Raw genomic sequence first — 26,904 nt, 5'->3', positions numbered from 1 at the left:
AAAAAAATCCCACAGTCATTATATGACATAATAATGGTCATGCCAAGTTCATTCAGTCTTTTGACACTGTTAAGTAATAGAGGTGCAAAAACTACTATGACATAGCTCCTGGTTTCAAGATACTCAAAATCTACTCAAAAAGATAAATATATAATATATATAATAACATAATACTACAATTTATTCTTTTCTCTGTTATTCTTCACATTCCAAATACCAAATGAGGTTATGGCCTTTAAGCTTAATGGAAGCTTCACATTATGTCATATGTTTGTATAAATTGTTCTTATTTAACACTTCTAAAGTCAAGGATTTGGGGAAAAATGTTTAAAATTTGGGGATCTTTTACTTAGCCTTGTGATTAAAGTCAAAGATTCTGAGAAAGATATTTAACATTTGGGAATCTTTTACTTAACCTGTTGATTAAAGTAGTCTAGAAACACTGTGGTATTTGTATTTAAGTATAATTAATCAATTAATTCTTGAAGGCTCAAGCCTATTTTAACAGGAATATAATTCAACCTTATATTTTCTTTTTCTTTCCTTTCTTTTGAAAGAGTCTTGGACTACTGACCAGGCTGGAGTGCAGTGGCATGATTTTGGCTCACTGCAACCTCTGCCTCCCGGGTTCAAGCGATTCTACTGCCTCAGCTTCCCGACTAGCTGGGACTACAGGCGCACGCCACCATGCCCAGCTAATTTTTCTATTTTAAATAGAGACGGGATTCCATCATGTTGGCCAGTGTGGTCTCCAACTCCTGGCCTCAAGTGATCCACCCGTCTCAGCCTCCCAAGGTGCTGGGATTACAGGCGTGGTCCAACACACCCGGTTGCAACCTTACATTTTTTTTGTCGTTGTTTTTCGTTTCTCTCTCTCTCTTTCTTTCTTTCTTTCTTTCTTTCTTTCTTTCTTTTTCTTTCTTTCTTTCTTTCTTTCTTTCTTTCTTTCTTTCTTTCTTTCTTTCTTTCTTTCTTTCTTTCTTTCTTTTTCTTTCTCTCTCTCTCTCTCTCTCTTTCTTTCTTTCTTTCTTTCTTTCTTTCTTTCTTTCTTTCTTTCTTTCTTTCTTTCTTTTTTAGACAAAGAGTCTCACTCTTTCACCCAGGCTGGAGTACAATGGCACAATCTCAGCTCACTGCAACCTCCGCCTCCCGAGTTCAAGCAATTCTCCTGCCTCAGCTTCCCGAGTAGCTGGGACTACAGGTGCGTGCCACCACACCTGGCTAATTTTTTGTATTTTTAGTAGAAACGGGGTTTCACCATGTTAGCCAGGCTGTGATTGTGCCACTGCACTCCAGCCTGGGTGACAGAGTGAGACCCTGTCTCCAAAAAAGAAGATGGTGCAAAATGGTGGGGCTGAGGGTGGTAATGGGGTAGAAGTTGTGTAGGCAGAACAGAAAAAAATAATCAAGTTTGAGGACTTCAGGAAAGCTCCTTAATCTCTCTGTGCTTTTGTGTCATTATTGCAAAATGAACTGTAAAGTGCCAGACAAATGTGAATTACTAGTAAAGAAGAGAGTCATGTAATTAGACTATTTTCCTGAATAACTCTATAGCATTACCTTATGTTCATTCTAGTTATCACCATTTAATCACCTCCATTAAGTGAGAGCATGAAAGTCTGCATGACTAGAAAAAAATAACCAATAAACAACTTCCAGAATGACTGCGTTCCATTACCTTCATTCCTGCTTAATTCAATGTCAGCAAACAAACCGATCTTAATGATCTGCCAAAGCAGTCCCAAAACCAGATGAGGTTTCCCAGCCCTCAAATCTTCTGCACCAATGTTCACAACATGACACCCAATGGCAGAAGCAGAGTTCAGTGCCAAGTTCAAGTTTTCCTGCAAGACAGCCAAATTACACACTTGCTTCTTGACCTTTCCATTTTTTAGCAGTCTACTTTCTCCCTTCACTGAAAATAACATTCAATGAGGAAATTAATACCTGTATTAATTTCATCCATATAGGTGTCACAAAAAACAAATTCTAGATTTTTGTGTTAGAAAGCCTAGCTAAGACAGATTTCAGCCTTATTGCTATTGCCTTTTGCAGAACCTCAGGAGAAGTTAACTTTGTATTTTTATTTGGTACCTTTTGAAGTATGCTGGCACTAAAGGAAAAGGCTGAGTACCACAGTAAATATATCCATGTGAGTAAAGTGTTATCATCCCAAAAATGCCCAAATGGGTGAGAGACAATCAGTACTGCATATGCCCAAAAGAGTTTTAGAAGTTATCAATGTCCACATCCCAAGAGATGCTCTTCCCTGAGGGAATTTTGCTAATAATCTAATATTCACTTGATAGGAAAAAAAATGCTCCATTCCTTAATCACACCAAGTATATAAGAGCTTATATACTTCTGCTTATCTCTGTAGTGCTTGAACACATTATGAAATGAAAAGAACATGGGGCTTTGAAATTAGAATGGGATTTGAACCTCAGTTCCAACATTACTCTCAGGCAAGCTCAGAAACCTTTCTGAGTCCCAGTTCTGTCTGTATAATTTGGATAACAATCCCACACTCAACAGTTTTTACAAGGATTTATTGGGAGCCTACAGAGTGTGGAAGCTGAAGTCTGTAGAACAGGTCCTCAAACAGTAATTTCATGTTAAAGGGAGGGGAGAACAATGCATACCTGAATGATGAAGGGTGTAAGTTTCTTCTTGTTGATTGCTCTTTCATCAATGGTATCAGGAACTGAAAGGTTAATCATTTTACTGAAACAAAAATAAAAAGTTGATTTTAAAAAAGAAGAGTTGATTTACTTTTATAAAGTGGCTGTAAACATTTACAAGTATGTTAAAGCTTACTATAAAACCTTTCATGTACTCTAAAAAATGCAACTAGATGAGTTTTATCATGTTGATCATAATAAACTACACATATGGAAAATAAAAATTAAAAAAAAAAAAAAGACCAAGGCCTGATGTGGTGGCTCATCTCTATAATTCCAGCCCCAGCACTTTGGGAGGCTGAGGCAGGAGGACTGCTTGAGGCCAGGAGTTCCAGACCAGCTTGGGCAATATAGTGAGACTCTGTCTCTACAAAAAAGATAAAAAAATTAGCCGGGCATGGTGGCATGTGCCTGTAGTACTAGTTACTCAGGAGGCTGAGGAAAGAGGATAGCTTGAGCCCAGGAGTTCAAAGTTACAGTGAGCTACGATCACACCATTGCACTCCAGCCTGGGCAACAGAGCTAGACCCTGTCTTAAAAAAAAAAAAAAAAAAAAAAAAACCCTGGCCAGGCATGGTGGCTCATGCCTGTAATTCCAGCACTTTGGGAGGCCAAGGCAGGTGGATCACCTGAGGTCAGGAGTTGGAAACCAGCCTGGCCAACACGGGAAAACCCTGTCTCTACTAAAAATACAAAAATTAGCACAGCGTGGTGGCACACACCTGTAGTCCCAGCTAGTTGGGAGGCTGACACAGAAGAATCACTTGAACCTGGGAGGTGGAGGTTGAAGTGAGCAGAGATTATGCCACTGCACTTCACCCTGGGCAATACAGCAAGATGCTGTTTAAAAAAAAAAAAAAAAACCAAAAAGACCAAAATATGTGTATAGCAGATGGGTATCTCTGAGCAGAGGATTGTAACATGCTTTCTCTTTTATTTATTTTTAAATTTTTCTCATTCTTTTATGAAAATAACTTGGGATATTGAAAACAAAACTTGGGCCAGGTACAGTGTGGCTCACGCCTGTAACCCTAGCACTTTGGGAGGCCAAGGAGGGCAGATTGCTTGAGCTCAAGAGTTCAAGTCTAGCCTGAGCAAGATGGTGAAACCCCATCTCTACAAAAAATTTAAAAAAAAAAAAAATTAGCCAGGCATAGTGGTGTGTGCTTGTAGTCCTAGCTACTTTGGAGACTGAAGTGGGAGGACTGATTGAGCCAAAGAGGTCATGGCGGCAGCAGTGAGCCATGACTGAATCACTGCACTCCAGCCTGGGTGACAGAGCAAGACCCTGTCTCAAAAAAAAAAAAAAAAAAAAAAAAGTGGAGGGAGAACTTTATTGAATATATTTTAAATATATAAAATCCTGCATTGAAAATGAGTCCTTTCCACAAAACAGTACAATTAGTTGAGCATGAGATTCTTTCATTCACCAAATGTTTACTGAGTGCCTCAACAATAAGCCAGACACTATATTTGGTGCTGGTAGTACAGTGGAGAGAGAAAGATTAGGTAGGCTATAGTCTGTGACTCATTAGGAAAAAACTCATTTGGTAAAATCTAGATTTAGACTTTAACATTTTATTTTTTATTTTATTACTTTTTAGAGACAGGGTCTAACTCTGTCGCCTGGGCTGCAGTACAGAGGCCCAAATCATAGCTCAAATCACTGCAGCCTCGAACTCCTGGGCTCAAGGGATCCTCCAACCTCAGCCTCCAAGTACCTGGGATTACAAGTGTGAGCCACTATGCCTGGTTCTAACATATTAGATGTTCATAATACTGCCCTAATATACATAAAGAAAGCCATGCTTCTTTCCATGCAAAATTTAAATCTTAAATAGTTCAATATGATTATCTCTTATTATTTTTATATTATTTATTTTTTGAGTTCTGCAGGGTGAGTTCCCCAGAGAGAGAAACTGGCAGTCTTCTCTCTGTATTAAAACACAAGGGAGGCCGGACACAGTGGTTCATGCCTGTAATCCCAGCACTTTGGTAGGCTGAGGCGGGAGGATCACTTGAAGTCAGGAGTTCGAGACCAGTCTGGCCAACATGGTGAAACCCTGTCTCTACTAAAAATACAAAAATTAGCTGGGTGTGGTGGTGAGCACCTGTAGTCCTATCTACTCAGGAGGCTGAGGCACAAGAATCGCTTGAACCTGGGAGGTGGAGGCTGCAGTGAGCTGAGGTCACGCCACTGCACCCCAGCCTGGGCGACAGAGCAAGGCTCCATCTCAGAAACAAAAACAAAAACAAAACACACACATGGGAGATTATGTCTTCACTGCCTATAAATGGAACACAAAGGAAATGTATATATGTATTTTTATTTCTTAGACAGACAGGGTCACCCAGGCTGGAGTTCAGTGGTGCAAATCCTGACTCACTGCCGCCTTGTACTCCTGGGCTCAAGTGATCCTCCTGCCTCAGCCTCTCAAGTAGCTGGGACTAAGGGCATGCAACCCCATACTGGGTTAATTTTTAAATTTTTTGTAGAGACAGGGGTCTTGTTTTGTTGCCCAGACTGGACCTAACTCCTGGCCTTCAGCAATCTTGCTGCCTCAGCCTCCCAAAGGGCTGGGCATAAGCCACCATGCCCAACCTATCTTACATTTTTAAAATCAGCTTTTCAAACAAACAAAATGACCCTATTGCAAAAAGAAGAATTGTATATACTATAATATATACTGTCAGCCGGGCGCAGTGGCTCATGTCTGTAATCCCAGCACTTTGGAAGGTTGAGGCGGGCAGATCACCTGAGGTCTGGAGTTCGAGACCAGCCTGACCAACATGGAGAAACCCCATTTCTACTAAAAAAAAAAAAAAAAAAAAAAAGCCGGGCATGGTGGTGCATGCCTGTAGTCCCAGCCACTCAGGAGGATGAGGCAAGAGAATGGCTTGAACCTGGAGGCGGAGGTTGCAGTGAGGCGAAATCGCACCATTGCACTCCAGCCTAGGCAACGAGAGCGAAACTCCGTCTCTCTCTCACACACACACTATATATATATATATATATATAGTCATCTGAAATATGTCAACTGTACTACCCTAAGCACTTTGTATGTAGTAATTTACTTAATGCTCACAACAGCCCTGTGAGATAAGTATAATAATGGGGAGATGATAATAGACGGAAACTGAAATGCAAAGGGGTTGAGTATCATGAGTGGCAGTCGTACTCTGAAGTGTCATACTCTGAAGAGTGGCAGGACTGAATAGAAAGAACTGAGGCAGACTGATTATGGAGCATGCTATTAACTACTGTGTGACACTGCCTCTATAAACTGGAACATCGACTGACAGTGTTGATAATCTTGTGTTATGTCTGCCAAGATGCTGTTGGCTGTGGGGCAGCAGCAGTGGCAAAAGCATTTTTTAGAAATAGGTCATTGGAGAGTGAGAACTGAAGAGTAGCCTCTTTTTTTCTTTTGGAAGCTGTGGTACTTCAGAATAAACAGACACTGACATACTTAAGTTCAACAAAGTTGTAATGTTCTGCTGGCTTGGTGTTGAGAAGAAAATAGGTAGCTTCCCTATAAAGAGGTTGTCGATCTATGGCTGAATTTTAGATTCATGGACAGACCTAGAGATTAAATCAAAAAGGCAGAAACTGGGTAATTTTCCATTCTAATTATTTCTTGAGGTGAATCTGTCAAGCATGCAGAAACAAATATATCAATTATATGGATGGCTATTTTTGGATATCTGGATATAAAACAAGCTAACATCTTACCAAAGCACAATTCCATCACCAACAGCTTTGAACAGGTCATCGGTGTTAGGGTTCATTGGTATAACATGTCTACAATCAGGATCATTTTCCAAAGCTTTGTTTATCCAGTTAACAAAAGCATATTTTTCTTCCTCTAAAATTATGTTAAATAACAAGACATTAGTTCATACTCTAGGTTATTAACTATTTGACTCCAAAGCCTAAAATAGTTGTGCAGTAGCGCTGAAAGTTAATGTGTCAGAAACATGTGGTAATTCTGTGTGGAAACCCAGACACTTGGATGCAACACAGTGGTTATTAGGTATTACAAAATTAAGAAAAAAAATAGAACACATTAACCGGTACTCAGAAAAGTTACAAAATTCCTTAAAAATTACACTTATATTATTGTATAATGCACTGTAATAAAGCCTATCATTACATGGATTGTATCCTGTCTCTTGCAAGCTAACAAAGCCATACAATAAATACTTATAATGCCTTTATGACAAGTATTAGTCTCAAGCCTAAATACATGTCATAAAGGACTTCTACTTTATTCTTAATTAGAAGGTAATGTTTTCCTAGAGCCCTTTCTTGACATTACAGCAACCATCCCACTTAGCACATTGTGTTAACCTATTGCATATGAAATGATTACCTGAGTAAGAATGCTGTGTTCCTTCGCTGGACAACTCTGAAGTTCCGCCCAGAGCACAAATACCTTCTTTCCTGTTGATTGCTTTGCGGAAGGTCTTGGCAATATCACTACTTTTTACCTCTTGAAAAATCTATTAATTAAAGTAATTTTGTTGATTCACAATTAATTTCAAATTACATACAATAAGCATATTTATATTCTTTTATATCTTGATCACTTACGTTTTTCCCATAGCTGATGTTAAAAGATATAAAAAATTGGGCTTGAGTTTTTGAAATGCTAAACAAGTACTACGATACTGCTGCTGAAAATGAAGCACCAGAATGTCAATTGCACACACTTGTCAAAAACATTAAGTGCTACATGCATTGAATCCACTTTAACCAAAAACTAATGTGGTTCAAAGGCACAGGTAAATCTGCTAATTTTCCACAAACAAGGAAGGCTTTATTCTTTTCCTGGAGAGAAAACATTGAAGAATCCCCCTTCTTTAATAAAAATTATTTTTTTTCTGGCCGGGCGCGGTGGCTCAAGCCTGTAATCCCAGCACTTTGGGAGGCCGAGACGGGCGGATCACGAGGTCAGGAGATCGAGACCATCCTGGCGAACACAGTGAAACCCCGTCTCTACTAAAAAAATACAAAAAACTAGCCGGGCGAGGTGGTGGGCGCCTGTAGTCCCAGCTACTCGGGAGGCTGAGGCAGGAGAATGGCGTGAACCTGGGAGGCGGAGCTTGCAGTGAGCTGAGATCCAGCCACAGCACTCCAGCCTGGGCGACAGAGCGAGACTCCATCTCAACAACAACAACAACAAAAATTATTTTTAAAAAATTTTTTTGTTATACTTTAAGTTCTAGGGTACATGTGCACAACGTGCAGGTTTGTTACATATGTATACATGTGCCATATTGGTGTGCTGCACCCATTAACTCGTCATTTACATTAGATATATCTCCTAACACTATCCCTCCCCCTCCCCCCACCCAATAAAAATTGTTGATGCAAAGAAAGATAAAATTTTATGATCTAACCGAAAAACTATTTTACAGTATAATGGGGTAGCTTATTAAGAATTCATTAAATCAAAAGTTACAGAATAATATGGTTAAAAAAAGTGTTAAGCTGGTAGTAATAGATGACTATCAAGAATAAATACCAAAAAGAAGCTTTTCAGTGATTGTCTTATTGGGGCATTTAAGAAGTCCAGCTTCTCTTCACAGTAAGGAACATTCTAATTATACAAAAGCAAGTTATAACAAAGTAAGTTTCACATCCTAGTACTGTGTAACCATCTGATTGGACATTCTAAAGTTCTGTCTATATTTTTCTGAGGTATTGGAATTTACCTAATTCCAAATGTGTTCCTGATCCACCAATGCGCATGGCTAAATTAGTCAAAGCCAGTAAAACAGGAGCAAGATGTAGAAGCTGTATACAACTTTCTTTAAATGGTGTTTAGAACCCCATTTAAGTGGATTCATTGAAAGAAAACTTAAGACTTAATGGAAAAGTTGCTGAACAAATGCAATTCAAAGACCTTTAACATTCGTGACAAATATGTATTCACACACACATCTCAGGAGGATGCAGCCTATGTCTGCAGTTCACAGAACAGGGTTATAATATACATAACAGTTCAGGTTGTATGTGTCAGAGCAGGCACGAGCAGAAGCAGAAATCCAGCCCAAGCTATACTAACCAAGCCTTGTGTCTTGCACAGGACTGTGTCAGGCCGAAAGGAGTGCTTTGTTGTATTTCATCTTTCCAGGAAGGCACCTTTTTGTAATTAATCCATCTAGAGAAAGTGACTTTTAGTAACTGGTAGAAAAGTTGCTGTATGTGTTGTCAGTAGCCCTATTACTTAGTCATCTTTTCCTGTTGCCTTTCTTAAATCCTAACTTTCTTTGGACTTACAAATACAATTCTGTTTGAGAGAATAGTTAGTAAGCAGTTAAATTTTACAAAATCAAGCTTACTATTTCCATAGCTGCGATTCTGTGCTAGCTATACCGGTAATTTTGGAGGTAGAATTTTAGAATAAATGTCTGTGTGTGTCTATGTTTGTATATGTATGCAGACACACACATACGCACTACTCTAAATACTACACACAACCAATGAAATCACCCTTCCTGCTCTATGGCCATTATACTGACTTCTAAGTATCAACAGTGAGGAGCTGATGCACACACTTCAGGCAGTTTTCAAATTATTAAAATATTTTTATTTACAATGTGATGTTTTGGTTCAACTGTACGTTAACTGTGATGCATTTTGATCCCATAGCTCTCCTTTTGATAACAATGCACCTGCTCTGTGAAAAGACAATAGTCACTAGTCTACTTCTTTCTGTACTCTACTTCATTTAGTGAAACATTGTCTAATAAGTTAAAATCTGAAAGGTGTGCATTTCTTCATGCCTAACATACCAAAGTCCCTGCAATGACAAAAGTGTTACAGCTTCAGAATGAGATATGTAAAGTTATTTTTCCTATTACAAGTGCTTCTGCTTCGAGGATCTTTTACTTCTAAAACTTAGGTTGTTTCAATTATCGTGATTTCAGCTAAAAAATAAATCCAAATTTGTTTATGTCACAGAAAAAAGGATTAATTCGTATTTTAAAAAGAGAACGTCTGGGAATTCGAATTAATAACTAGAACTAGCAAAGTAGGCTGGGCACGGTGGCTCACATCTGTAATCCCAGCACTTTGGGAGGCCGAGGTGGGTGGATCACTTGAGGCCAGGAGGAGTTCAAGACCAGCCTGGCCAACTTGATGAAACCCCATCTCTACTAAAAATACAAAAATTAGGTGGGCATGGTGGTGCATGCCTGTAACCCCAGCTACTCAGGAGGCTGATGCATAGAATCACTTGAACCCAAGAGGCAGAGTTTGCAGTGAGCCAAGATGGTGCCACTGTACTTCAGCCTGGGCAAGAGAGCAAGACTCTGTCTCAAAAGAAAAAAAAAAAGGAAAATAAATTAAAAAAATATATACATATATAGAATGTCTCTGCTATATATCCTAATGCAATTACTTATGTAGCTCTAGTAAAACTCCTTATGCTTGGCAATGAAATGCAAAGTTGTAATTAAGTTTGCTAATTTTCAAAGGTCTTGCAAAAGTTACATGACCTTCATTTTCTAAATTGTTTCAAATAAATTATTCCAGCTAAGCTTAAACTTTTAGTTTCATAGTATTTTCTTCTATTCCTTGGATTTTAAAGAAGTAAAAATGGGCTGGGTGCAGTGGCTCATGCCTGTAATCCCAGCACTTTGGGAGGCTGAGGTGGGCGGATGACTTGAGGTCAGGAGTTTGAGACTAGCCTGACCAACATGGAGAAACCCCGTCTCTACTAAAAACACAAAATTAGCTGGTCGTGGTGGCGCATGCCTGTAATCCCAGCTACTCTGGAGGCTGATGCAGAAGAATCCCTTGAACCCAGGAGGCAGAGGTTGCAGTGAGCCGAGATCACGTCATTATACTCTAGCCTGGGCAACAAGAGTGAAACTCCATCTCAAAAAAAAAAAAAAAAAAAAAAAGTAGAAAAGATAAGAAAGAACTGAGATTTGTATGTCTGTGACATTGATTCACTACAAAAGAATTTGCATTTGACTTTCTACTTTCGTAAAGAAATCGCTTAAGTGGATGATAAAACTATTTGAGTACAAGCTTTGGCTTAACAAGAAATCTCTGAAATCAGAGATAGCACAAGGCTGACTACTGTGCTGGAGTCTTCTCAATGAATCTTTTCAAAGCTGCCCGTTGTGATACTAATGAGCTCACTGTTTTGTGCTGTTTTCTCTCCACAAGGAAAGACTTGCTTTATCATCTGTGAGCTAACTCCTGCTGTACTTTTCTCAAGAAGCAATATCCACTCTTGATCTATACATCCTTTTCAGTGTCCTTTATGGAATATACATGTTTTTTATTCCTTTTATTAAGTTTCACCGCCTTTCTCTCAAAGACGCTCAGCAACTGGCTAACTTCTTTTGACCCCAGAGTCAGCTCAACACAGGACAAGTGGCCAAACCAAAACAATCCAGAGGCATATGACTGAAGAAAGAAAGATTTCAGAAAGAATTGCAAAAAAAAAAAAAAATTGACTGGCTTCCAGTGTTTGGGGCTTATTTCCAAAATGTTTCCAAAGAGGCAGGTTTGAATTTTTCCATTATTTTGGAATGTCTTGTGGGCCTAAACTTAGTAATATTTGAAAAACATAACTTCTTTAAAAAAAAAAAAAAGGAGTAACTACCCCAACAACTAACACATACAGCATTTACTATATGTCCAAGACTGTTCTGGGCAGCTTACTTCTCTGCTGAAAGTGCCATACTAGTTTAACAATCAAAGAAAAAAGTCCTATTATCTTGTAAGCATAAAAATCCAGTATTTTTGGTTTTGAAGTGCTAAGAATTTTAAAAAGCAGGGTATTAAATTTAATTTTCACCTTTAAAGTTTACATACATATAATTTTGGGACTGTTTTTTGCCATACACACGCACACACGCGCGCGCGCGCACACACACACACACACACACACACTTCTCTGAAATTAACATAAACTGTTTTTGTTTGTAGTTTGGTTTGCAATTAACATCCCTTAAGCAACAATTCAAAGAAAAAGCAAAAACCTAACAAGCAAGAACATGTTTATTTCTATTTCCTTATGCTAATATCTGACAGGAATAACATGATTTCTATTTCTTGGATAACTAAGCTCTACCCATATTTTGTTTGACAATTTGTAAGATGTTTCACTGATGACAAAGCAGATGGGTGTGGACAGACATTTGGTTAATACAGTCATAGTAGTAGCATCTGAAACTTCAGGCAGATTACTTTACTGTCCTTGATATTTCAAATTTCTTGAATAGCGGGGAGGTAGTGGAAAAAGCCACTAGTCCTCTGTGTAATATTGGGCAAAAAGGAAAAATCACTTCCTTTTTCAGAAATCCAAGTTTGCTTGTTTCTTTTCATTTGAAAAGTGTAGGAATGTAAATATAATGATTCCTTCCAATTCTAAAATGTATATTCTAACCTAAAATGTCCTCACGAATGTTGTTTTCTTAAAGCCCTGGTGTTGCCAAAATTATTGTGCATGTTCTTTACTTTCAAAGAATATACCAAGGCAATCACACCTCCTCCCTTAAAAGCCACAAATAGCTGTGTAGAAACTACATTTCAAAATCTACAAATTAACAATTTGCCCAAGATCATTTTCAAAGACATTTTCACAATTTTGTCCTTAATAATAATGACACACTGCAAATCCTATTGATTTTGATCTGTTCTTTCTAATATATTAAAAAATTCTGAGCAATAAATTTTATCAAAAACAGCCAATCATAGTTAACTGCTGCTCTGAGCTACTTTAAATTCACAATTAACCATGCAGTTAAAAGGGTAGCAAGTGATACACCAGAAAACATGCAAGTGCTCAAATTGCAAATAAACTGCAACTTACTATTGAACACAGAATTCAAAACAAAAGGCTTTGGCCATAACTGGAGACAAAAAAATGGTGGGAGAAAATCAGTATTTCAAAAGAAAATGGCAGGAACTATATCATTATAATTATGACACAAGTCTGCTTCTTTTTGTTTTTTTCTTTTGAGACGGAGTCTCGCTCTGTTACCAGGCTGGAGTGCAGTGATCTCGGCTCACTGCAACCTCCAACTTCCTGGTTCAAGCGATTCTCCTGCCCCAGCCTCCCAAGTAGCTGGAATTACAGGCACGCACCACCACACCCAGCTAATTTTTGTATTTTTAGTAGAGACCGGGTTTCACCATGTTGGCCAGCATGGTCTCCATCTTCTGACCTCGTGAGCCGCCCGTCTTGGCCTCCCAAAGTGCTGGGATTACAGGCATGAGCCACCGTGCCCGGCCGACAAGTGTGCATTTTAAAAACAATCACAAAACGCTGTCAGCTGAGTAGGCATCATTACTTGGTCAATTTGCTTCTTGAACTACTACGGTGTCCTAAAGGTGTTAATTCTAATTGAAAAAACATTTCAAAATTTCACTTGCTATGGTGAGCCACAGTTACTGATAGGAGTATGTTATCGTTTCAGTTGCCTTGGGGAAAAATAAACCATGACAAAGGAGGATAGGAGTGCTAGGATATTTGTGATAAATATTAGGCACTGATAACTAGTTTGTGATATACTGAAAGGAATTCCTAGTAAGATCTAGTCAAACTCAGCCTTAAATTAATAATAAATACACCAGTAAAGTCATAAAGGGTATCCTTAATTGAGGGAAGAAGCAACAGCTATTCTTTTATTTTTTTAATTAATTAATTAATTTAGAGACAGGGTCTTGCTCTGTCACCCAGACTGGAGGGCAGTGGTGCTATCATAGCTCACTGCAGCCTCAAACTACTGGGCTAAAGCAATCCTCCTGCCTCAGCCTCCTGAGTAGCTAGGACTATAGGCTCGAGCTACCATGCTGGGCTAATTTAAAAAACGTTTTTGTACAGATGGGGTCTCCCTAAGTTGCCCAAGCTGACAAAGTCTCCCTAACTTGCCCAAGTTGATCTTGAATGCCTGGCCTCAAGAGACCCTCCTGCCTCAGCCTACCAAAGTGCTGGAGTTACAGGTGTGAGCCACCACACCCAGTCAGCTATTTTTAACATGTATCTCAAATACATTGTCAATAAATACAGACTGAAAATGGCATAAGTCTAAAAAATCTAGTCCTCACTTGCTAGCAGCCAATAGTGGTAGGCATTGAAGAACCATGTGCCAAGTATACATTTTCCAGGCACTGAGTAGAGAACACCAAAGTAAGTTCTGGGAGTGGAGTGGGGGGTGAAAGAATTAAAAACTCAGCCCCTAACCTTGAAGAATATTTGATGAAACTAGAGAAGAAAACAAAAATTTTAAATGCCTCTTCCAATGGACTAAAAAGATATGCTTCAAACTTTTAATTATCAAAATTATCATCCTAGAGAAAATGGTTCAGTTAAACACCCCTACCACAAGAGTGGAAAACAACTTTTTAATAAGAAAGTTCAGCTCAGGAAGCTTCCGAGACTGTGAGTCAGGGTGTATCATTAAAATTTTGGAGCACACTGTTCACCATGGGAGAGACAATACTTCAAAGATGTCACTTATCACCTTGATAACGGCCCTTTAATGATGCCATGAAAGAAGACTGTTCACATTATACAACTTATCACCTTAACACTTTACCATGTTATATCTTTGTTCCTGCAGTGCTCTTTTTCTCGATTCATTTGTTAAGATATTCTAGCAGCTAAAAGAAGTAAATTTAGTGGGCAGGATGACAGAAATTTATTAGTTATAACAGTACTAATATGATATATTTAGGAACTTAACATAATAGTACTTAATACTATAACATCCCACTAGATGAAGGAATATCTATTACTTCTAATAATTGGGAATTTTCACATACTTACGTAAACAAATTCGTCAAAACTTATTTTCCCATCTTTATTCCTGTCACCATCCAGCATGAGTTTCTGAATAATTTCTCTCACTTTATATCCTGGTAATGGCATATTAGCTTCCTTGAAGAGCTCATGAAGTTCATAGTCACAAATGAATCCATTGCTGTTGAGATCTTTGTAAAAAAGGAGAGCAAGCAAAAAAGGAAAAAATTGAGAGACATAATTTATTAAGAGTATTTCCCTTCATTTGAGGCTCAGTTCATAAGCTCACTTAAAATATTTTCTTATTGTGGGGAACATAAGATTGTTTGAAAGGGAAATGGGCATTTTAGTGGAAAAAGCAAGGTTTTATATAATGTATCCTGTGATTTAAGCAATGTGTATGTAGATTTACTTAAAAAGAACATCCCTAAGTTCAAGAAAGCATAGTTGGTTAATACAATTATTATTAACTTGGAGCTAATAGGATTTAAAAAAAAGAACTAATAGATCGTAAACCTACAAAACACTTCCATAGTGTAGAACAATTTCTACTGTAACTATAGGAATTTTGTGTATCTTATTCTTCCATTGCTCTAAAAGAACTTTTAGGAACTTAATGCTGATTCTGTTTCAAAGCACATCTGAAATTAAGCAATCATGTTCAGTGCCAATTATTTTGAGTTAATGTAAATAAACATTAATTCAAGACAAATACAGAGTTCATAAAAATAAATGCACTATTGACGAAATCAGATGTTTAACATGACTCTATAAATAACCTTTTAATTTTTGTACTACTGAAGTTTCTCAGAGTATATCTTAAAGTGCTGATTAAATGAATGATGTTTATTCTGAAGCTTTTAAAAATAGAAAAAAAACCTGATCAATGACCAAAAGTTAATTTATTGAGAAAAAGGCTAATGTCCTGAGGGTTGTAACCACTTAAGTATATATTTTTCTGTGAATACAGTTTGATGTTCACAAGTAATTTCAAATATCTTCTGTTCAATAATGACTTATTCCTTAGGTCCCGCTGATTTTCATATGTAAATTTAATTATAATAGAAGGAAACAACCTGAATAGAGAAATGACTCAAGATGACCTTAGCGCGTTTAAGAAAATGTATTGTGGCCGGGCACAGTGGCTCACGCCTGTAATCCCAGCACTTTGGGAGGCAGAGATGGGTGGATCACCTGAGGTCAGGAGTTCGAGACCAGCCTGGCCAACATGGTGAAATCCCCTCTCTACTACAAATACAAAAAATTAGCCAGGCATAGTGGCAGGTGCCTGTAATTTCAGCTAATCGGGAGGCTGAGGCAGGAGAATCGCTTGAACCTGGGAGGTGGAGGTTGCAGTGAGCCAAGATAGCACGAGTGCACTCCAGCCTGGGCAACAAAGTGAGACTACATCTCAAAAAAAATATTAAAATAAAAAATAAAAAAATAAAGCAGGCTAAGCACGATGACTCACGCCTGTAATCCCAGCCTTTGGGAGGCGGAGGCAGGCAGATCACTTGAGCTCAGGAGTTCGAGACCAGCCTGGCCCACATGGCAAAACCCCATCTTTACTAAAAATACAAAAATTAGCTGGGCATCGTGGCAGGCGCTTATAGTCCCTCCTACTCGGGAGGCTGTGGCAGGAGAATCGCCTGAACCTGGATTGCGTCAATGCACTGCAGCCTGGGTGACAGAGCAAGACTCTGTGTCAAAAAAAAAAAAAAAAAAAAAAAAAAAAAAAAAAAAAAAAGGGTAGGGAGTTAGACTGGGGCTATTTTGCCCCCAGGAGACATTTTTGATTCCCATAACTGGAGAAGGGAGTTGGGCTGGGAGAGGAAGCACCTGGCATACAGTGGAAAGAGGCTGGGGATGCTTCTAAATATCTTACAATGGATATGACCCCTCCCCGGTATGTACAACACAAGAATTAATGCAGCTCAAAATGTCAGTTGTGCTGAAGTTGAGTAACCCTGGGTTATAGAGATATTGGGGGGCAGGGATGGTTGTGGTGCTACTACTTAGACAGAATGGGTAAGGAAGGCCACTTCGATGAGGTTATATTTGAATGAAGACTTCTATGAGGTAAGGGAAGCAAATCATGTGGCTATCTGGGGCAAGAGATTTCGGGAAGAGGAAATAGCAAATGCAAAGTCAGTGGTGCTGCAGTGTGTCTGGTGTGTTTCGGAAAAAGTAAAGATCCAAAAGTAAAGATCCAATATGACTTGGGTAGAGTGAACAAGGGGGAAAATGAGATACAAGGTCAGGGAGCTAGCTGATCATGCAAGTTCTGCTAGGCCAATGTATTCCATGGAATACACTGAAATTTCTTTCTAAGTGTGATCTATGTGTAATTCACATTATCCAATTTTTGGTCAATTACTAAAATTGCAATTTGCAAGAATGCTCTGGGGGATTAAAAATTAAATTAAATTAAAATATTTAGCATACTGTATGGAACCATCTTGCCAATATTTTGAATGCTGATGAAATTCTGTTTAGTTTTAATGCAGTCTATTTTAAGTATTAAAGTTTCTTAAACATTGATTACTACATTTTAAATCTATGAATTAAAACATCTGTACTTTTATTTTTACTTTTATATTTCTTTGAGACAGGGTCTCTGTTGCCCAAGCTGGAGTGGCACGAGCATGGCTCACTGCAGCCTCAACCTCCTGGGCTCAAGCAATCCTCCTGCCTCAGCTCCCCGGCATGGCTGGGACCAAAGGTGGGCACAATTATGCCTGGTTAATTAAAATATCTGTACTTTTAAAACATCAATAACAAACCACTCAATACTTAGTGTGAAAATCACTTAGATTTCCTTCGAGGTAAAGCACTTAATTTCCCTAGGGCGTATATTCACTTTCTTTGCTTTGGATTTATAAAAGGTCATACATCAAACTCTTTATTTCTACATGTAAAGTGTTTCTATGTAGAAATCAATCCATCAATAATGTCTGCAGTTGCTAAAAAGAACAAAGTAATCCCCATGGCACTGTGGTAAAATTTTAGTGGCTCTTGTTTTATGAATGTCTTGGGTTTAAATACACCTGCTCCCATGCATATATCAACTTGTTTTTCCTATTTCCTTTCTAAAATTACAGTGGAGCTCAGTACTAGAGAGTAACTGTGGCATAGTGAAAGAAACACAGCATGCATGCTTGAAGAGACACACAGTGGGAATAATGTGACACAGTGTCTTATCTCAACTTGGCTATTAATTTGCACAAGTTACCTCTTCAGGCCTTAGTTTTCTCATCTGTAAAAGGCGGGCTTTGGACCACATATCTCTAAAGTTCCTTTTTGGTTCTATCACACTGATTATAAATCAGAATACACAAGACTTCATAACTCTCCCCCCACACAAACACTTTCAAAACCTGGAGATAGAATAGTAATGCGTATTAAATACAGATACAGTGATAACATTCTGATCACTACTATACCTTATTACCTAAGTATAACATTCTATCGTTTTTATGATATCTTTGGAGGAAGAGATAGCTTATTCCTTTTAACTATCAAAATGTTGTCCACTTTAGTGGGTTCTTTTTTTCTTTTAAGCTATTTTATTTCTTTATTTTGAGACTAAGTCTCACTCTGTCACCCAGGTTGGAGTGCAGTGGCATGATCTTGGCTCACTACAACCTCCGCCTTCTGAGTTCAAGCGATTCTCCTGCCTCAGTCTCCTGAGTAGCTGGGTTACAGGCATGTGCCACCATGCCTGGCCAACTTCTGTATTTTTAGTAGAGATGGGGTTTCATCATGTTGGCCAGGCTGGTCTTGAACTCCTGGCCTCAAGTGATCCTCCCACCTTGGCCTCCTAAAGTGGTAGGATTATAGGCATGAGTCACCAAGCCCAGCCAATTTTTTTATTTAAAAAAGTATCTTTAGAGACAGGGTTTCATTCTGTTGCCCAGGCTGGAGTACAGTGGCACAATCATAGCTCACTGTAGCCTTGAAATCCTGGGCTCAAGCAATCCTCCCACCTCAGCCTCCTGAGTAGCTGACACTACAGGCTTTCACCACTATGCCCAGCTAACTTTTTGTTTTTTGTATTTTTTGTAGAGATAGGGTCTCACTATATTGACCAGGCTAATCTCAAACTCCTGGCCTCAAATGATCCTCCCACCTCGGCCTCCCAAAGTGTTGGGATTACAGGTATGAGCCACTGTGCTTTGACTCTAGTTTAGACTGGAGTATATAACAGCTATATAACAGGTATTGTTCTTTTTGTATTCTCAGTGTTATAATAGAAGTGGAAGGTAGAGATGTTTTTAATTCAATGTGGGAGAACTACAGTGGATTCAAAGCTATATGAAACTGACTAAGGCCCAGAAAGTCTATCCGGCTGTCTATTTGTATTAGGTTAGAATACAGGTCTGGTGGCTGGGACTGGTGGCTCATGCCTGTAATCCCAGTGCTTTGGGAGGCCGAAGCAGGAGGATCAGTTGAACCCAGGATTTCGAGGCTGCAGTGAGCTATGACGGCATCATTGCACTTTAGCCTGGGCACAAGTGAGACACTGTCTCAAAAGCAAAAACAAAAAACTCCAGAAGTTTGGGTCACAGGGAGAATTACTATTTGCATGAATCCTTCCTGAAATAACCTCCCTTGAGCATTAATTAGAAGACAGTTCACTGAAGTGATTAAAAGATGCCAGGAAGTAGCCACCCTAAAACATAACTAACATAAAATAACCACATTTGGAAATTTCATTTTGAAGTAAGGGTAGTAGTAACAGATGCTTTTAGAAAGGGACAGGAAAATTTTAAAGGAAATTGGAGGAATAAGAATTTGTTATTACATGACAAACTTCCTTATTAGGCTGCAAATCTCCTGATAAAGATTCTTTTAAATCTTTGTATCTCCCACTCCAATATGTAGCACAATTTTTTGTATATAATAAGCAATGGAAAAAAAAATTATTTTTGTAGAATCACTGATTCTCAGGAATTGACCAAGGAAAGAATGCTCTAATCCTAGATGAGCATTTTAAAAACAAAACTAAACAACAATGACAAAAATACAGAAATAGCACTCAAAGACTGAATGGCAATTCATCGAGAAACCAAAACTTGACAGAAATATCCCTTAAATAACATTCAATCTCATTCCCTTTGTTCTAATCCTGTCCCTACCCAGCAGCCTTCAGATCTGTAATTTGGTTTTCTAAGTGAGCACACCCATCAAGGAGGGCCCAAGTGGACAACCAGTGATAGCTCTCTGGTCAGGATCTCTTTTGTTCCAAATGTAGAAACCTGCTTTGGCTTTAATGAGAAAGGAGATGCACACTTGTTTAAGTATGAGTCACCCTCCAGAGCAAACTGAGTACCTACCCTGTGGGTAGACACCCCCTGGGCTAGATGCCAAAGATACAGAAATGAATCAAATGGAACCCCTGGGTCTTACTTGAAACTGTGGCTACAAAGTCCTTGTAAAAATTTTGAGTCACGTTGAATACATATCCTTACTCTTTCCTGGGATGAGAAGAATGTGTGTTCTCTTCTAAAAATTTTACCTATTCTGCCATTTTCCCATATTTTAGCCCCCAGTGTCAGTCCCACTTACACTACCTCCCATGATCAAAGGCATTTTAGTGTTAGTACGAGTCAATTTTATCAAGCCTTTCTTAGAGCTCTTAAATCATATATTTTGAAGAAAACAATTTCAATTTAAACAAGAAGGCAGAGGGAGCCTAAAAAGGCAGCTAGCAATTAATTTTACAAAACCTCCCAGCTGGTAAAGTACTTGAGAGACAAAATAGCATGCAATTATTCTTAAAGAGTTTTATGCTAATTTTATTTCCAACCCTCAGTCAAAAAACCAAAAACATCCTTAAACAATATCAAAGATCTAATGTGGTTTGGAAGGCCAGAAAAAAGGTAGTACAATGGGATTTTAGAAAGCTTCCATCTCATGAGGTGCTCACAACTTTTAGTCTACTTCTAAGACTAACTTGTTGCAATTTTAAAAAATAAACATATATGCTGATGACTATTCAATCTAATTTTCTACATCGGAGAAAAGTAGTTTCGTTTTACAAACTGGCTAAATGATAGTCTTTGAGTCATGTTTTCCTCATGCGTAAAATAAAATAACTGAGGTACCTGAATGATTCCCAAATAGTCCAAAATGAATTTTGGATACCTTTTTGTTATTCAAAAGCAAAATGAGAATAAGAATAATGTGGCAAGGTTTTTCAAAAAGACAATTTAATTTTTTTAAAATCACAAGACTATGTCCTTATTTGTGGTTAAAATGTCCACTTTAAAAACAAAGCATTGGAATTATAATGTTGCTGTTCAGTATGTTTGATGGTGAACTTCTCCTATTCTGAGTTTTGACATAAACATGAGAATTTAATAGTAAACTGACCCAAAATACACATACCTAGATTGGAAGTCGTTTTAACAACTAGATATTAAAATCATAACCACCAGGCATGATGGCAGTCCTTTATTTTCTCATTCATGCTGCCAATATTCTGCAACTCCTTTTTGGCTCACTTGCCATTTTCTCATTAACTATACATTGGTATGGAGTGGGAAAGGCTCTGTGTTTTGAAGACTCTTCTGTTCCAGCATCATAGTTTCCAACCAGCTGATAAAGTAGACATAAATTACCATACTGCCTCTATTATGCAGAGCAGTTTCAATGCCAGCACGTCTCAACCTTTTGGTTTAGAAAATATGGTCAGTATGGGTGGACATTAAGGAGAAGCTGGATAAAGGAAACTCTACCTTATCACTGAACACAATTCTGGCAGAAAGTAAAGGGTTAAATTTGAGTAAATTGACAAAGTGTTATTTTTTTAAAAGAAGAAAATTATGATACTTAAAAAAATCACTAAGCAGCACTCAATGCTGCACCAGAGAGGCCCATTTTTCATATTGACCACTGAATTCATCAGGAGAAAAACCAACTGTTACAAGGAGTGTTTTCTCTCTCTCTCTCTCTCTCTCTGATGATACATGGAGGTTCACATCTGCATTTTGTTTTAAAGGAAACCTCATTATTCTCTTTTACCAAGTATTATTTTAAATACCATTTAACTCCCCCACCGCCCTCCCCTAAGTAAACCTTAAAGTAAATAAACTTATTACACAGCCATGTTCCTGCAGAAGTTTGAATCACACCAAGAATGCATATCCTTAAAAGGAAATGTTTTCCCTCCCCTTGCATCCTGTTATTTAAGCTATTTTAAGTACTTGTCTGGAGAAAGCTAAGCCAGAATCCAAGTGGTTTTGATTTTAGCTGCTGTTTTACACTGCCCATGTCCAGGTGGTACGTGCTGCAATCTATCACTTCAAAAGCGTCTTTTGGGGTGCTATTTTGTCTTATAAATTTGACAGTAATAAAGACTGGGATTTTCTTTGACGCTCAGGTTGTGTGTGTGTGTGTGTGTGTGTGTGTTGCTTTAAACATCCTTGAATCTGTCTAAATCTGGTGTCTTTCTTTATGAAGAGGTTACATATTGTGTGCCCTAATCTGCAACACACATGCGACCTCTCTATTAGCCCACTCAGGACAGTGCTCATTAGGACTTAAAGAAGAAAGCCTATCAAGTGCAGATGCATATCCTTTTGGCAAAGTTGGATTTAAAAGTTCAATTTGGTTTGACCAACATATTCTACAAATTTTCTGCACTAAAGAAATGACAAAAGGAATCTATTTATCTAACAATAATGGGTTTACATACATACATACACAATCCTGAATGCCCATGAAAACTCACAAAATACTGATTTAAAAGACTCGGTCAAAAGACTTGGGCAGAAGAATTTAAACTATATTCCATCCTAAGATCTAAGCAGTAAAATCAAGCTTTCATTAGGCATTAAAACCTTAGAAAAGGCAGCTGCTAAACATCTCCAGATGCTTAGTTAAACATGAGGTTTGCCTCTCACAGCTTATATCTTTTGAGGTAGCTCACTGCAGCAAATATAAGAGGCAGTTTAATGAGTTCCAGCTAAGGGTAGACTGGAGGTTGCTGCGTTAGAGTTCACTGTACTAGTGGATTTCCAAAGATGGAGGTCAAGTACAGCAGAAGGCTGGACAAGTTTAGAGGGTGAGACCAGCTAATCAAAAATGTTTATCAGCCCTTTTCTGACTCAAAATTTCCAGCAGTTTGGCCATCATTTTTCCCCTGCTGCAACTCTCATTTTAAAAATACATCTGTGTTCTCACACACACGTGTGCTCTTGCTTTTACCCATGCACCCACACATGTGTACTCCTCACTAGCTTCCACACCTTGGAAACATGGTTTTCCGACTATCCCAAGACCTCCACTTCTAATAATCCATATATAATTAACCAGATGGCACAATGAAAGAGCACTGATTAGTTTCATTTTTTTTAGATGGGCTATAGTTTTGTTTTTGTTTTAAGGCATAATTAAACAAATATGCACTGGTGTAGTTTTATTGAATACTAAAAGTAAATTAAACTAAAGCACTTTTTTTTTGTGGCATCATCCTGATGTGTGTGTGTATGTGTTTTTTTTTTTTTTTTTTTTTTTTTGAGACGGAGTCTTGCTCTGTCACCCAGGCTGAAGTGCAGTGGCACAATCTTGGCTCACTGCAAGCTCTGCCTCCCAGGTTCATGCCATTCTCCTGCCTCCGCCTCCCGAGTAGCTAGGACTACAGGCGCCCGCCACCATGCCCGGTTCATTTTTTGGTATTTTTAGTAGAGACGGGGTTTCACCATGTTAGCCAGGATGGTCTCGATCTCCTGACCTCGTGATCCGCCCGCCTTGGCCTCCCAAAGTGCTGGGATTACAGGAGCGCCCGGCCGAGTGTTTTTTATATACTAGAGAATATCAAGTAATTTGAAACAACTCAACTTCCCGGGATGAGAGGAGTCTGGTATAGCTACAACCACCACAACCAATTTTTTTCTTGCTTAGTTTGGTGGGAAACCTCAAAGGAATACACCCATACTATTCCTAGTCATTTAAGAAACCCCATTATTCTTTTATTTCAAAAGTGCTGAATTCATGTTTAAAAAACCTCAGTAGTGAGTGCTCAGGAGGGAAAAAAGGCAAGGCAAGGTAAGTGTTTGCAGTACTAAAGCAACTCTGCAAAGATTTACATTACATGAATTTTTCTTTATGACAAGTAATCATCCAAATGACCACTAGCTTCCATAGCAAGATTAAAGGCTTAGAATGTAAAAGACAGTTTCTAGATGGTAAAATATTAATACCTAAGTGTTTTGAAAGATGTTATTTATTCTTCTTTAGAAAAAGTTATGTATTCCAGCATTTAAATTAAAATGGAAACATCATGAAGTACAAAAATTGATAACTAACGTTTCTGCTACTGGGAAGCACGGGAAACAATTGTTGAGAAAATTAAAATAATTATATGAGCTTGGAGATTAAAACTAAGCAGGTGCAGAAAGTGAGTGAAAAGAGAACTTTAAATTCTAATACTCAATTTATTGCTAGTAAAGAGAGTTTCAAAGCACTATTAATTGATTGAACAAAACCTATGATTAGCAGTAATTACAGAGATTTTCTCCACACACTATGATTTTGCTGAATTTCTAAGGAGATAATCAAGGCTATTATTGTTAATAGATGGGGAAAATCATCTAATGATTTCCATATTTTGTCGCAATCGAACTGAGACAAAGTAGTCTTTCCTATTCTCTGCCAACCCACCCCCACAAAAAGGAAAAACTGTCCTTCACAGGATAATAAGTTATAGAGCTTGTTTTTAAAATAAAATGTCCCTGAATTAGGAAAAAAATTTCTGTAACACCTTTGACAGTTGCCTCAGGGTTCTGTAACTAACAACAACTTAAAACTACAAAGATTTTTTTAAAGAAAATCGAAAGACTGCTGGGTCCTTAAATGAGTTTCTAAAAGATGGAGTACACACAAGCATTATTATGCTGAAAAATACATATAAATTTTATATGCTACAATTTAATGGCAAAAACCTTTCATAATAAATTCCACTGTAATGAAAATCTTCACAACAAAGGCCCTCTGAATGTATAGTTGATAATGACAAAAATCCCAGTACATCAAAAGGCTACATGTATATAGTTCCTTGGGTTTTAATCAGTGAAATATTTACTGAGAGCCTAACGTGTGCAACACTATGCTAGATACTGAGTGGACACTACAAAAGAAGAATATTCACAACAGGCAGGAATTCTGGATTCCAGAATTCTTTACAGCATATATAGTAATAAGAGCCTGAGTATGTTAGGAACATATGCCTGGCAGGGGCGTTGGCAAACTGTACGCCTATCTTAAACTCTACTTAAACAATAGCTCCACAATGACCTTTTCTTGCAGTCAAACTTCTCATTGATTCCTTACTTAATACAATTTAACTGCTTCCACTATGAAGATGATTGGTCAATCCTCTTTATGTCATTAAGCTTTTAAGGGACAATGAAGTTCTTTTACTTGTAAAATGTATTCCAAGTCTCATCAGGTAAATAATATCTGAATTATCTTTAATTTTTAAGGAATATTGCACATAATTATTTCCAAGATGCTGCATGTGAGGACAAGACCTGTATTCAGCTTTTACTTGAGGAGATGAGTACTTAATAGGGCATGGTGTCTACTCCGAAATTCTATTCATAAAGAACAAATTAAGCTGCTGCTAATGTTGAAAGATGAATATAAATTTTAAAAAAGGTTCAACAAATGCACTCCTAAAACAATTATAAGACTATTTTGACAGAATGAGAGACATTAAAAAAAAAAAAACTCTTGCAGCCAAGAATTCACTTGCTGTTATATATTAAACTATGTAGCATTTTTCTTACAGTAAGTGGTATCCATGGCAAGTTAATTAACTGCTATTTTTATACACACACACACGCAATCATGTTAGATTCAGGACTATTCAGTTTTTTCTAGTTAAAATTTTGATGGGATTATGAATGGTCACTCTGGCTGGGGTCACTATTCTTCCCAAGGTACACTGCTACTACTGAATGATTTCATAGAAAATGTTGATCATAAATATATGGGAACAGAAGTGGATATTTCCTCATTTTTCACTAATGGGATTTTCAACACAGGTCTAATGGCAAATTCTGATTTATATAACAAATCATTATATGAGCTAATTCTGTACCTTTTAGTCAAGGAGATACCAAATAATAATAATCTACCTCTCTAAGCACATGCTGATTCATGTATTTACATCAGTAGTCTGTTCTTACCCTGTTTTCTCATTACTGTCTATAGACTTGACCTGAGCACTAAAATTTGGAATGTAAATATTCTATATTTATATTCCATAGCTGCTCAATTGTAAGGCATGTTATATGATGATAAAGGATAAATCAAATGGCATGCTATGCCTTCTCATCTTATACTGAAGCTATAATTTAACATGGCGAGGTAGAACGATCTGCATTATCCAAAGGCTCAGAAAACCCATAAAAAAGGCAATAACGCCAAACTAATTAGGGAAGGGTAAAACATCATCTAATGTTTTCGAGGGTCACATATCTCTTTGAGAATATGGTGAAAGTTTCAAACCTCTTCAGAAAGATACGAGATACAAAATATAATAACTAAAATTTGGCATGGAAATTTCAGGAACCATACATAACAGTCACCCGTTAAGGATTGGAACTGTGGTCTAAAAAATTTGACCATATTAAATACTATATAAAATTGGAAATAATATCAGCTACCACTCTTGACCAAATAAATAAATAAATAAATAAATAAATAAAACAATTTTAAGTATAGCTTCCAAAACTTTATCTCATCTATTTTAACTATGTTGCTGTAATGTTTTTGATTAACCATTCACGTGATATTTTTAGAGAAATAACTTTGGGACCAAATAAATATTGCTTCCCTATAGTTTTACTACAAAAAATACTCACCAACTTTTGCAAAGGCCTCTTTGAGTTCATCAAGTTCATCTTTGGAAATCTGAGTGGTAGCCATCTCATCCATTTAAAGATCTAAAGAAAAACCGAAAATGTTTCAGATTTAAAATAATTGTGATAAATATAAGCACTCTTGCTAAGTTCTCATCTTAGGGATAATTTAAACAGAATTTCAAACTACTAAAACAATCTGAATAGGTTACCATGTCCCTATGTACAGCTTTAATAAAGAAAACAAACAAGTGAGAAGTCATCACTTACCAAAATTTATTGAGAAAAAATATTTCTGAATTTTCCTTCTAAGGACAAAATCTTAAATTACATTCAAAAAGTTTAAGGAAGGGCCAAAGTACCCAGCAGTGACAGGAAAAAGCTACATAATAGAAATTCTTGGTTATACGAGCCAAAGCTAAAGGTCAAAATTATGTGACCAATGATTCACGGAAAATACCATTTTCCTATTAAGCCACTTTAGAATCATTCACTGTGAAAACAGTGATTTTCAAAGAGCACACTGACACCTATCAATCACTCTCATTAAAGGAGAAATAAAGAGGAAACAAAGCAAATTAT

The 26,904-nt window shown here is 37.6% G+C and overlaps 1 protein-coding gene across 5 annotated transcripts in view; it reads right to left on the bottom strand.

Annotated features, from left to right (window-relative positions):
* PLS3 (plastin 3) overlaps positions 1–26,904 on the bottom strand; it is an 87,865-nt gene that overhangs the window by 12,800 nt on the left and 48,161 nt on the right. For all 5 annotated transcript variants that reach the window (XM_077987875.1, NM_001266221.1, XM_077987877.1 and 2 more), the window contains 6 exons: positions 26,326–26,406; positions 14,480–14,643; positions 7,055–7,184; positions 6,415–6,547; positions 2,643–2,724; positions 1,679–1,844 (listed from right to left, as the gene is read on the bottom strand). In XM_077987875.1, coding sequence (XP_077844001.1) covers positions 1,679–1,844; positions 2,643–2,724; positions 6,415–6,547; positions 7,055–7,184; positions 14,480–14,643; positions 26,326–26,398 — 748 coding nt within the window. In that variant the 5' untranslated portion in view covers positions 26,399–26,406. The remainder of the gene's footprint in view (positions 1–1,678; positions 1,845–2,642; positions 2,725–6,414; positions 6,548–7,054; positions 7,185–14,479; positions 14,644–26,325; positions 26,407–26,904) is intronic.

The sequence above is a fragment of the Macaca mulatta genome, chromosome X (genome assembly GCF_049350105.2).
Source record: "Macaca mulatta isolate MMU2019108-1 chromosome X, T2T-MMU8v2.0, whole genome shotgun sequence".
NCBI classification, from domain to species: Eukaryota; Metazoa; Chordata; class Mammalia; order Primates; family Cercopithecidae; genus Macaca; species Macaca mulatta.
This window is presented reverse-complemented; position numbering and strand designations above follow the sequence as displayed.